General features: G+C 41.1%; 1 protein-coding gene across 4 annotated transcripts in view; it reads left to right on the top strand.

Annotated features, from left to right (window-relative positions):
- The window catches only part of NOL10 (nucleolar protein 10), a 116,352-nt gene that overhangs the window by 81,958 nt on the left and 20,560 nt on the right, over positions 1–13,834 (top strand). For all 4 annotated transcript variants that reach the window (XM_017947280.2, XM_003908272.5, XM_003908274.5 and 1 more), the window contains 3 exons: positions 2,220–2,299; positions 2,503–2,601; positions 4,432–4,521. In XM_017947280.2, the coding sequence (XP_017802769.1) occupies positions 2,220–2,299; positions 2,503–2,601; positions 4,432–4,521 (269 nt within the window). The remainder of the gene's footprint in view (positions 1–2,219; positions 2,300–2,502; positions 2,602–4,431; positions 4,522–13,834) is intronic.

Raw genomic sequence — 13,834 nt, 5'->3', positions numbered from 1 at the left:
AGTATATTGAAGATTTGCAAGTTCTGACTGTTCTGGATATGGCCTATAGCAGATCTTATAGCTTGGTATTTCCCACAGTGCGTTCTTTGGAATATTACTTCTGTAAAAAGGACTGGGGTAGATAGCATAGTGGCTGATATCATGGACACCACGGGTAGACTGACATGGGTTTATATCCCACCTCTCTCACTTAATATCTGCACAACTTGGCCAGTTTAGTTAGCCTCTTTAAGCCTTGGTTTCCTCATCTGTAAAATGGGAATAATATTGGTCCCTACCCATAGGGTTGCTTGGGGAATGAATCAGAAAATGCTTGGAAAATATTCAGCACCCTGTTATTTTAGGAGATTTGTGGCAAATAAATTTGGGAAATGCTAGATTAAACACAGTTAAATCAATTTCTTTGTCTCACTTCTTAGAGCCTTTAATATCATTATACATTGTAAATCTCCAAACACGGGAGGAAAGTATGAAACATTTCCCAAACTTACTTGACCATGGAGCCCTGTTTTCTCAGAAGATCTCTTGGGACTAGTGATCCATGGGGTTAACTGTAGGAAATGCTGCTGCATCCGATTCTTGGGTTAGGATTGTTTCACTGTGAAAAGCACTTCACTCGGTTTTTATTTATGGCCTGACTTGGAATAATTCTGTGAGATTAATAAAGGAAACAAAAAATTACTTGAATCACTGGTATATGTATTTTATAATGTAGTGGTTAATCAGACCCTTATCCTGAGGAAGGTTTAGAGAATATACATGTGCAGTTGTATACATTCACATTTCATTAAGGCTCAGCCCTCTTTTTTTAAGACTCCATTGTGAAAGTTCAAACCCCATAGTTTTATTTATTTTTTTATTTTTTTTCCATAGTTTTATTAACCTAATGAATTCTATAATAGTATTTTCCTAATCAAGTTTTAGAATTACTTTATGAGAGTATCCTAAATTTATTTTTGCTCTTTATATTGTTCTACAACATACACTATTTTGCACTACCTTATGATTTTGCTTAGTGCTTGATTTTCAGGTATAGAAGGATGGGTATTTCTAAAATTTGGAAATTAGAGTAATGTTTTCCTTAGAAAGATAGTCACTTATACCAGAGGTCCCCAACCTCTGGGCCATGGACCCGTCCGTACCAGTCGGTGGCCTATGAGGAACTGGGCCATACAGCAGGAGGCGAGTGGCAAGTGAGCATGACCGCCTGAGCTCTGCCTCCTGCCAGCCATGACATTTGATTCTCATAGGAGCGTGAACCCTAGTGTGAACTGCACATGCGAGGGATCTAGGTTGTGTGCTCCTTGTAAGAATCTAATGCCTGATGATCTGAGGTGGAACAGTTTCATCCTGAAACCATCCCTCCCCCCATCCGTAGAAAAATTGTCTTCCACAAAACCAGTTCCTGGTACCAAAAAGGTTGGGGACCACTGACATATACCATAAATGTTCTGCATGTGACTACATCACATGTGGCCTTATTTTGAAGATAGTCTCAGCCTTTTTCTGTGTCAATATTTGCAATTAAGAAATAATTTCTATGACATAGTCGGAGCGTTCTTTTGTGACCACCAGCACCACAAGTTCTAAGTGTAATCTGTTACAACTGGGAAACTCTGAAAGGTATCGTTTGAGGCAGGGTTCTCAAATCCTGACTGGCAGTGGACTTTTCATTAGTCCCTGATGAGGAATGCGTATGTGATGTATTAATATGCATGTATGTATGTTTCTATATGGTGGTAGGAATTTGTCAGCTGTTCTTTCTTGGAAGACGGTTCTTTCTACTTTGTTTTTGTGAGTGTCCTTTGTTTTTGCAAATGGTGGGAGATAACAGTGTTTCTCCTCACTCCCTTCTCATTTCAATTTGGCAACTTACTGTTGATTCACAGTATTATTTTCTAAATTGAACTGGTTGGTGGAAATAAAAAATCTGAGGACCACTCAGAGGGTGTAAGAGAATCCTCTTTGTCATGGTTCATAAGGACTTTCTCATCATTTTTGTGTGTAGTATTATAACATTAAAATAAATAAGGATGATATTGCTGAAGTCGATTGAATGTTCTCTATAGATATCAAAGAAGATTAGTAATTCTAATCCTCAAATTTTTACTCTGAAGTGAAATCTTATTATAATCAAATTGTGGTCCAAGAAAAACTGTTGAATTTTAATGAAGATTGATTGCATAAGGACCTGCTGTCTTCTGTTTGACCTTTCCCAGGGCTCACCCACCTCATTGGATCTCCTTTCCTCCGGGCATATATGCATGGGTTTTTCATGGATATAAGACTCTATCACAAGGTAAACAGAAAACTACAGTTATTATGTTTCAGGTAACTAATGAGCAATCTGTAGCCATTTCCTCGCTACTCGCACTTTCATAAAACATACATGGGATTTGTAGGGGATCTGCCTGTTCTTTGGTATAACTGTCATGGTGTATATGAAAATGATATTACTAAATACCATTCTTTTATTTTAAAAACTTTTTTCATTTTGAAAAGGTGAAACTGATGGTAAATCCATTTGCTTATGAAGAATATAGGAAAGATAAAATACGACAGAAAATAGAAGAAACGCGTGCACAGAGAGTCCAGTTAAAGGTAAATATTATACTTACCATTGAATTTATCAGAGAAGAGTACTTAATTTTCATTTTGTGTATTATTCCAAAGAAATCTGCCATTCTTTTCTTGGTTTTCCATCTTTAATCTGCGTCTTTTGCTAATATTTTTGGTATAGTTTGTTTGTCATCAGTGTGTCATGTTTGTCATGAGGATGTAAAAACTCTTTACAATTTTAGCATTATGACCTCTGTGGTAATTGTACTGTGGGAAATAATGCTAGGATGATTGATATTGTCACCTCCACTAAAAACCTGATAGCATTTTTAAATGTGTTTTCGATTTTTGGAGTATCAGGGCTTTGCTAATCCCCATTTCTTACTGACCTTTGGCCGTATCTTAGGCTATTTGGATCATCAGAAATGGTCGACAGTCATAAACTGTACTCGCTGTCTGAGTACATAGAATTTAATGTAAAGAATGATTAACTTGGTATTCAAGAACTGAAAAGGCAGAACTGCTAAAGGATGGAGGAGAGTGGTGAACTACAGGAAGTAGCCACCAGCTCAGGGCTGGGGAGCAGCCTGGGGAATAGGAAGAGGAGGCCCTGTGGAGCTGGACTCAGGCTTCTGAGGAGAGGCCGCAGGCAGGTTCCAGGGCCCTTGAGGCATAGCAAGGATGTTCCCGGGAGCGTTGGAAACTGCAAACTGGAATCCACCACTGCTGTGGGATCATCTGTTGTTTCCAGGACAAAGAGTTGCTGTTGTGTGGTGCCAGCGCAGACAGGGAAGGGCAGGCCCTGCTCCCTCGCCTGCCTTGCAGTCTGTCTGCAGCCGCCTCTGTTGGTTCATTTCAACCACCAAATGATACCAGTGTTTGTAACTGAACACTGGTATGCGTACATACTCTGTCACTGTAAAAGACTAGTGACTGTTTTCTGCATTTACCCTCAGTACTTTTTTCTTTTTCCAGACTGTTAAAAGATTTCTGGTGTTTTTTGAGACAGGATCTTGCTTTGTTGCCCACGGTAGAGTACAGTGGCACAATCAGAGCTCACTGCAGCCTCCGCCTGAGCTCAAGTGATCTTCCTACCTCAGCCTCCCAAGTAGCTAGGGACTACAGGCGCATACTACCATTTCAACTAATTTTTTGTAGATTTAGTAGAGACAAGATTTTGCTGTGTTGCCCAGGCTGGTCTTGAACTTCAGGACCAAAGCGAGCCTCCCATCTCGGCTTCCCAAAGTGCTGAGATTACAGGCATGAGCCACTGCACTGCCTCTCAGTTTGCTTGGAAGAGGCTCTCAGTGCCCTGGGAAGAGACATGAGGGCGAGTTCCCCAACAGTGAGCTGGGGTTGCCGTTTTTGTGCCATGTGGCCCACCCGGCATCATCACCTGTCTACATTTCCTACTATGAGGATAATGAAATTTTAAAAATAAGAATTAGTTGTCTGGGCCCTATGGCTCACACCTATGATCCCAGCACTTTGGGAGGCCAAGGCAGGCAGATCACGAGGTCAGGAGATCGAGACCATCCTAGCTAACACAGTGAAACCCCGTCTCTACTAAACATACAAAAAATTAGCCGAGCATAGTGGCGGGTGCCTGTAGTCCCACCTACTCAGGAGGCTGAGGTAGGAGAATGGCGTGAACCCGGGAGGCGGAGGTTGTGGTGAGCCGAGATCGTGCCACCGCACTCTAGCCTGGGCGACAGAGTGAGACTCTGTCTCAAAAAAATAAATAAATAAAATAAGAATTAGTTATCTCCTATTTATGAGATTATACTCACAGAACTGTTAACCTTTAAGCTAATATGTAAATATGTTAGGTTTTATAATAAAATAAAATATCAGCTTTTATTTTCTTTCTAGAAATTGCCAAAAGTTAACAAAGAGCTGGCACTTAAATTAATTGAGGAAGAAGAGGAGAAGCAGAAATCTACATGGAAAAAGAAAGTTAAGGTAAGATGTAAAAGTATCGGAAATCGTTTCTGCATTTTGTTGATAGTAACTTACATCTTTTTTATTGTCTCTTTTTACTTTAAAAGTACATGTAGGACTTTTTCTTTCCTGCTTATAAGATTAGTATATGCTTAAGATGGGAAGTCTGGAAAACAGAAAAGAATATCAAGAAGAAAACTATCCTTATAATTCTTATACCAGAGAAAGGCACCGTTAATATTTTAGTGAATTTTCTTCCTGTCTTATTTGTCTCAAAATTAGAAACTACAATAGCAAGAGTCTTGTATGTGTAAAATGTTTATCCTGATTCTTTAAAATAACTCAGGTCATTTCCCATGTTGTTAAAAATTATTTGTAGATATTTTTAATGGCTACATATTCTGTTCTATGAACTGATTATAATTTACTCAATCCTTCTATTGTTGAACATTTAGGTTATTGTTTTTCTTTGTTTATAACTCCAGAAGTAACTGATTTTTATTGAGACTTGGTGTTTTAGGGCATATATGCAGGCTGAAGTGTAACTTCTACCTGCTTTCCTTTATAAATGTGAAAATAGACAAAGATCAGTCATAAAATAAATAAAAGTTCACACTTTGTTTAGTTGGTATTGTCCAGAGGTGAGATTTTTCTGGTTTCAGATAGATGACCTAGTAGCTTTGGGCCAGCTGTGTGGTGCCCTCGTGAGGTTTCTTTTGTTAGCTTATTCTTTCTCTGTCCTCTGGTTTTTAACCAGGTACGTGCATCTAAGATGAGTGAGCTCCTTTTGTCTTCGTTTCTGTTCATGCTCTTCAATACCCAGGGACTGCAACTAAAGGATCTTGTTCCTAGCTCTTTGCACACCGGTTGTGTAATCTTGGGTGATTGCTTATCTTCACTGGGTCACAGTTTTTTCATCTGTAACATGCAAGGACCGGAGATGGGCATTCTTAGAGCTGTGATTTCCAAATGAATTCAGACTCAAGACTCCCCCTTGCTGTCTTCTGCTTCCTTAGCCTCTCCCTGCATCGCCTCATCCTCGTTTATTACATTCTTTAATATGTTATTTAAATTTTAATTTCTGGAAGCCTCTCAAGTAAATAGAGGACTTTTAGGTTTCCATTTTCATGACATGAATAATATGCCAATGTTGAAATAATTCCTCAAACTTATTAATATTTGAATTTATGTCTGTGTGCTATGGCTCTGCACCTTCCTGAGTTACACCAATGTGTATAAATGAATATGTATGTCTAAGTGCTTAAAATACCAGTCCTTCCTGCTGTGTTGACTCTCTCCTCAGAGTATTCACACTGATCTTCCTGTTAGCCAAGCCTAAGCATGATTAGGGAGGTAACTTTTCAGCTTTGTAATGTCATTTCACAGTAAAAGCTAAATGGAAGTGATCTTTGGGTGTACATGCCCTAAGGTTTCAGAGTCCTTATTATCTGATAGAGATGAGAATACGTAAGTTACAATGTAATGTTGCTACTTTGTGCGGCATGGTATACCAGAGCCTTTTGATAAGGCCCTGTGATTATCAAGATGCAGAAGTGCCCTTCCCTTCCCCCCATTTCTTTGGTAGACCTTTGTTGAGGTTGAGGGCGGCCCTTCCCTTCCCCCCATTTCTTTGGTAGACCTTTGTTGAGGTTGAGGGCGGCCCTTCCCTTCCCCCCATTTCTTTGGTAGACCTTTGTTGAGGTTGAGGGCGGCCAGAGAAGATTTAGAATACACAGTAGTGCAGGATGGTAGAAATGACCTTACAGGTTGAACACATGCAGAGCAGTCTTCATGGTCAGTAGGGAAAATTAGCGTTGTTCCATGCCTTTAAACATTTTTGACAAAACATTAAAAACTCTCTTACTGTCCATTATAAATTGGAAAACTAGGATCTTTTTAGTATATTGTAATTTAAAACATTAGGAATAAAGCGTGATTTTTTTTTCTTTGTTTTCTTTCTTTCTTTTGTCAGTAGTACTTGGAACAGTGCTTTTTTCTCCTCCTAAACTTTTGATATGGAGCCAGCATTTTTCTTTGCCTTAGCAAATTGTCATACTCATTTTCTAAGTTTAGATAAGCTTCCGATGTTTTATCCTTTGCTCTTTTGACATTATGAAATGTCTCTGAGAGTTCCTTTAATGTGAAGTTCTTTGCCAGCGTCACTTCCACTGGGACACTTTTCTTCTTCGTGTCACAACTGTTTTCCTCATTTGTTTAGAGAAGTTTACCATTACATGCTCCCCTCACTAAAGACTTAAAGAGTGCCAGCCAGCGACAGCAGCCACATTCCCTATATTCCCACAGCCAGCTCTTTCTTATGTAAGTCTCTTTACATTTGATTCACATTTTTGTTGTTGCAGTTTTATCTTGTTGATTAGTTCTCTCTAAATTGTACTTTTTTGTAAAGAGTTTGTCTTTGGTATCTAAAGAAGCAACGCAACAGTTACACGCATCCTGTCTGCATGAACCGAACAGGAAATTCATTGCGCATCACACTGCCAATGCAGTGACCAGTCACTGACAGGCTTTCAGAAGAGTGACCCATTATTTACGCAGGGATTTGTGGACTAAAGAGCTCGCAGCGGAGTTACACTTTATGCACATACTCAGTTGATGAACAGAGATAACTGAAATTTGAACCATCTTGTTGGGGCACCTGGTATTCTTTAACTACATTCCTTGGCTACTCCTTCCTGTTGGCACTGTGCGAATCAAGGACTTGCCTTTCTGTTATCTCCAGGCACATCTACGTTCCGTTGGTGTTCGCTCATTTTGTTGCTACATATTCTCTAATTAACTATCAGGATGGCATTTGATTATTTTAGAACCTATTTGTGGGTCACCCTGTAAAGAATTACCAAGCCGTGTACCATTTTACTTCCAGTGAAAAGGAGGAAGAACCTTAGAAATTCTTATCTTCTTCCATCAAACAGCAGTTTCTCTTCAGCTCTTCATAGCTGGAAATGCGATCTTTGTAGCCATATCACGTGATAACAGAATTCTTCCAAAGAGTAGTATTTGTAAAATGTGCCCCTAATCTGCTTTTTGGTGACTTCCTAGCCCAAATCAGACCTATTATCAGAGCTCAGTTTCATTCCAGAAATATTTATATATGGTCTTTTGAAAATCTGAGGCTGTGCTTAGAAAAAGTTTGTATAATTTGTTGTTGAACAGTTTCATCTTAGGTAAAGTGAAGATCGTAGAAATCACTCATGAATTAAGGAAAGAATCCTTTATTATAATTTAAAAGAATACTTGAAAGAATTGCTAAGTCCCATCAGCAGATCATTAGTCTCGCCTTTGAACTCAGCTCCTCAAAAGCTTGAGAGCTTTACTAGCTATGATACCTCCTGATTTGAAAGTTGGTGTCTTGCAATACCAATTTGAAAGGTATGTTTTGCCTTGTCTGCAGCTGAAATTTACTGGAGGGAGACAGTGAAAAGTGTTCCCAAATATTGCTGCCACTGATAACACAAAAATCTAGTAAGATGTTTACTGTATGGTTGATATTGAACCTCAAATGGGAGGTGGCCCACCACATAATGTCAATCAGTGGACATTATCCAAACTCAGAAATTTTGGTTGTATTAATTCTAGTTAACAATTAAGGACCAGTGCAGTAGCTCATGCCTGTGTTCCCAATACTTGGGAAGTGGGAAGATTGCTTGAGTTCAGGGGTTTGAGTCTGCAGTGAGCCATGATCACACCACTGTACTGCAGCCTGGGCTACAGGGCAAGACAGCATCTCTTTAAAAAAAAAAAAAAAGGGAATGTATTCATTCTTTCAACACATAGGTGTTGAATTCCCAGTAGGCACAAACAGCTTTGAGAGGCATGGGCATCTGTGATCTGTTTGATTTGTGAGGGTACGAGTTTTGATTAGAGCTGTTTTTCCTCCAGGTATCATTTTTTGTGTATTAGCCTTTTTTGTCACTTTCTGGCTGTGGCCTTAAAGTCTCTGATGAATGTACTTTTCTTGCATTCTGCAACAGCTCAGGCAGGACTGTGCATGAGATCTCTAAGCCAGGGGTCTCCAACCCCCAGGCCATGGTACTGGTCTGGGGCCTGTTAGGAATCAGTCTGCACACCAGGAGGTGAGCCTTGAGCTTCATCTGTATTTACAGTCACACCCCATCGCTCACATTACTGCCTGAGTCCCACCTCATGTCAGATCAGCGGCTGCATTAGATTCTTATAGGAGCATGAACCCTATTGTGAACTGCACATGCGAGGGATCTAGGTTGCCTGCTCCTTAGGAAAATCTAATGCTGATGATCTGTCACTCTCTCCCATTAGTCCCCAATGGGACTTTCTAATTGCAGGAAAACAAGTGCAGGGCTCCCACTGATTCTGTATTATGGCGAGTTGTATAATTATTTCATTATTATTACAGTGTAATAATAATAGAAATAAAGTGCACAATAAATGTAATGCGCTTGAAATCATCCCAAAACTCCCTCGCCCTCCACCCCTGCTCCCCCTGCCACCATCTGTGGAAAACTTGTCTTTTGCGAAACTAGTCCCTGGTGCCAAAAATGTTGAGGACCACTGTTCTAGGCCATGTGTATTCTGTGGCTAGAAACCCATGGAAGAGATATTTTAGCAGTTTCAAGAATCACTAAATACCACTAAGAACTTATATTAAAGTAATACTTCATCTGTCTAGGGAATACAATTAGGTAAAGATACTTTGGGTTGGATCAGATTAGTTTTTACATCCAAAATATTATTTTTAAAGCTTTTTTAGTATCAATTTTTTTTAAAATTACAGTTATACATACATAGTTTTAAAAACTAAATATTTCAGGCTGGACACAATGCCTAACACAAACATTACAGGCTCATACCTATAATCCCAGCACTTTGGGAGGCCAAGGCAGGGAGATCACTTGAGACTAGGAGTTTGAGACCACTCTAGCCAACATGGTGAAACTCTGTTTCTACTAAAAATAGAAAAACTAGCTGGGCATGGTGGTGCGCACCTGTAATCCCAGCTACTTGGGAGGCTGAGGCAGGAGGAGGATTGCTTGAACCTGGGAGGCAGAGGTTGCAGTGAGCCAAGGTCACGCCGTTGCACTCCAGCCTGGGCAACAGAGCAAGACTCCATCTCAAAAATAAAATAAAATAAAATTTCTGTAATCCCATCACTTTGGGAGGCCAAAGCAGGGAGGATCACTTGAACCCAGGAGTTCAAGACCAGCCTGGGCAACGTGGCGAAACTGCATCTCTACAAAAATTAGCTGGGTGTGGTGGTGCATGCCTGTGGTCCCAGCTACTCAGGAGGCTGAGGTGGGACGATCTCCCTGCAAGGCCACAGTTAGCCGTGGTCGTGCCACTGCACTCCAGCCCAGTAACAGAGTGAGACTCTGTCAAAAACAAAAACAAAAAAAACTAAACATTTCTCCAAGGTTTGTTAGGAATGTAGGCCATCCCATTGTCCCCCCCTTTTCTTCCCTCCCCCTTCCTCCATTTTCACCTCTTCTCAGACAACCACTTTTGCCTTTTTAGCTGATTATTTTGGTATGAATCTGTCTCTCTGTCTCTCTCTGTCTCCTCCCTCCTTCCCTCTTGCCTGTCGTCCTACCTCTTAACATTTTAGTGTTAGGCATTATCTTTTGATAACTTTCCAAGGAAGCTATATTGTGGTTTTGATTAAGTTGGTATTCAGCATTACATTGTTGTAACTTTTGTTTTTTTGAGACAGGGCCTGTTACCCAGGCTGGAGTACAGTGGCAAAATCATAGCTTACTGCAGCCTCAGTCTCTTTGGCTTAAGTGATCCTCCCACCTCAGCCTTTCAGGTAGCTGGGATTACAGATGCACATCACACCCAGCTAATATATATGTATGTATATATTTTAGTAGAGATGAGGTCTCACTGTGTTGCCTGAACTGGTCTCCAACTCCTGAGGTCAAGAGATCCTCCCACCTCAGCCTCCCAAAGTGCTGGGATTACAGGTACAAGCTACCATGCCTGGCCTATGTAGGTGCTATTTCCAGCCGAGTCAGTAGTAATCTGTGACTGCATTTCTTGTTCAATCTTTGTGTCCTTTGAAGTTAATAATTGTCTCTCTTGCTTGTTTTCTATGTAGTTATCACTAATCAACCCCCAATTTATGCCAGTTCTCTAAGTCTTATTTTGAGGTATTTAGATAGGTTAGACTTATACTTATTTACCTTCCTGAAGAAGTTGCTTCTAGAACTTTCTACCCCATTCCATTCTGGCCTGGTCACCTTCTAATCCTGGGACCTCCCTTTACCATTATCCTGTGGATTCAGTTCACCTCAACCCATGTTGGACAGAGAATTACAAGAACCTTCAGTTTCCTGAAGAAATACAGTTTCCAGCCTAGACAAGCAGTCAATCCATGTGAGAGTATGGTAAATTTTTTCAGACGTGCAAGTTCTCAACAGCAGCCAATTCCCCTTAAATGCTGTGTTTCCTTGGGAAATTGCTAGAGGAGTTGCTTCTCTAAAATAACAGAGAGAGGAAGCATCCTGGGAAACCTCACACAAAACGACTGTACTGTGCTGCAAGCCCATCTCAGTCTAGAAGTTCGGTCTTCAGTGCTGGGGAATTTTCTTGAAAGAAAATTTCTATTAGTTTTTCCTGCCATGATCCATAGTTATTTTTTGGCAGTGAGGAATAAGAGTTTAAAAAGTGAATGAAAACTCTAGGTGGGGACAGGGTCCCTCAGTCACTGTGCGGTGACTTGGCCACACTGTCTATTTGGGGAAGGACGCTGCACATGTCATTGTCTCTTAAGTCTTTCTCTTGGCTGGTCAGGTCCTCCTGCTTGGGGGTAAAGGCCTGGCTACCAGCATTCCTAGAACTGACCACCGTAGGTCACAAGAGGTTGGAGGGTTCCAGAGGGCACCTCACCCCCACGTGCCAGCCTTGTCCTCCCCTCTTTGTGGCCAGCACACTTCTCTTGCTCTTGCAGTGCCAACCCCAGCCAGACAACAACTCAGTGGGAAAGGGCCAGGACCAGGCTTTCCAGAGCTGGGGTGTGATTTTAAATAGGCTTTCTTTCTGACTCTCAAATTTTTATTACCCCTGTTTCCTTTCCTTCTTTTGAGGGTTTATGTCCTTTTTAAAAAGCTCCTTTTCTGTTGTTCTAGTGAGGTTTTAGGAGAGATGAGAAGAAGATACTAGTGTGCAAGCTACCGTCTTTACTCAGAAGTCTGTACCAGCCTAACTTCATAGGTATCATAGCATTGAATGAACTAATTTGATTGGCTGGGGCGTGGTAGCTCACGCCTGTAATCCCAGCACTTTGGGAGGCCTAGGCGGGCAAATCACCAGGTCAGGAGTTTGAGACCAGCCTGACGACATGGTGAAGCCCCGTTTCCACTAAAAATACAAAATTAGCCAGCTGTGGTGGCACGTGCCTATAATCCCAGCTACTTAGGAGACTGAGGCAGGAGAATCGCTTGAACCCGAGACAGAGATTGCAGTGAGCCAAGATCACACCACTGCACTCCAGTTGGGGTGACAGAGCAAGACCCCATCTCAAAAGAAAAAAAAGAACTAATTTGTTTCAAATGGCAGTCATTCTTCATATATGTTACTATGTGGAACAAAATAATAATAGGCATCCCACTCAGGTAGACAGATACCATTCTTCCAGGTAGGACTGTGGTATGGACAGTACTTTAATGTTTTCTGTATTTTAATGGTAAAGTTGAGCATGTGTAGACAGGTGTTTATAGGATGAATCACTAGCCAGACACTTGTAAGCTCCTATAGAACATTAATAGCTATACCTTATCCTACTTTTTTCCTTAAGACAGCTGTGAAAACAAACAGACTAGGAAAAAACCCTGAAGGAAATATTTTTACAGATGGGTCAGAAGAGGTTTTATTTTATAGTTGTTCATCCAAAGCATACTTGTCTTGAGGCAAAGCAATTGATTTGTTTTAAATTAAGAAAAAAAGCTTAATACCAGCAACATACATAGTCTTTGTAACATTTTATCTATTTATTAAATATGACTATTACTTTAATAAATATAGTAAGATGAAAAGAAAATATTTGCCCTTGGTGTTTTTTTAACCTGAAAATGTGTAATAGGCAGTTAGGTATTCATTTGAAAATATCTTTGACAATATCACCTGTCCGATACCTACAGATAACTCCAAAATTTACATCCTAGCCCCCTTCTTTCTCCTGAGACATGGCGCCTAGTTCCCAGACACCTAGTGGTGTCCGTCCGAATCCTGGTGCTCTTCTCCCTGTATCACAGGCATAGGCAGCCCTAAATGGAGCGTGATTTCTTCCCGTTTACCCCACCCCTGCGTTTTTTCCTAATGCTCACCAGTGATGGATCCTAACTCACTGTCGCCAGCTTTCTGGTTGCTTAAGCTACATGTTTGAGAGAGGTTTCTAACCGCTTTTAATTCTTAACCCTCCTATCTCCATAGCTGGATCTGTCAATTCTAATTTAGAACTGTATCTCACAATTATTCTTTCCTAAAAACTGTTCCCATTGCCCTAATTCAGACCATCTCTCTCGCCAGTTTCTTAAAATGGCTTCTTAGTCTTCTCATGATGCTAACTTCTTACTCGGCAGTCCGTCAGACATCATGCTGCTGCAGACTCTTGAAGCACAATTTTGGGTTGTTTGTTTGTTTGTGACAAGGTCTGTCACCCAGGCTGGAGTGCATGGCATGATCTCAGCTCACCGCAGCCCTGACTTCCCAGGCTCACACGATCCTCCTACCTCAACCTTCCAAGTAGCTGGGACTACAGGCGTGCACCGCCACGCCTGACTAATTTTTTATATTTTGTGTAGACAGCGTCTCACCATGTTGCCCAAGCTGATCTCGAACTTCTGGCCTCAAGCAGTCCTCCCACCTTGGCCTCCCAAAGTGCTGAGATTGCAGGTGTGAACCAACACCTGGCCAGAAGCACAGTTCTGTCATCTGAAGAGTCTTGAAGCACACTTCTGTTGATCATCCATCTTCTCCTTCCTCCCTGCTTCCCTGTCTCCCTCCTTCTTCGTTTCTCTTCCTTTTCCTCTTCCTCTTCTTCCTCCCCCTCCTCCTCTTCACTAGTGGTTTCCCCTTATATCTTCAAAATAACAGTCATGGTATTTAAAATCCTTTACAGTATGGCCTGATCAAAAAATTGTTTTTGAAATTGCATCATTCTTATGTCACCAGACTATTCACCACTTCTGTCGGCTGGAAATGCTGTTTCTTCAGATTTCTACTTGTTGAAACCTCATCTTCCAAGCCCCCTCCCTGATGCCACACCCCCCAAGGCCCCTCCTGGGGTGTCTTTTGTTGGGATTCCTTTATCTGTCCTCTCCTGTGACACTTTCAGCATTAC

This window comes from Papio anubis, chromosome 14 (assembly GCF_008728515.1).
Source record: "Papio anubis isolate 15944 chromosome 14, Panubis1.0, whole genome shotgun sequence".
NCBI classification, from domain to species: domain Eukaryota; kingdom Metazoa; phylum Chordata; class Mammalia; order Primates; family Cercopithecidae; genus Papio; species Papio anubis.
The sequence above is the reverse complement of the archived record's forward strand: the minus strand, read 5'-3'. Positions and strand labels throughout refer to the sequence as shown.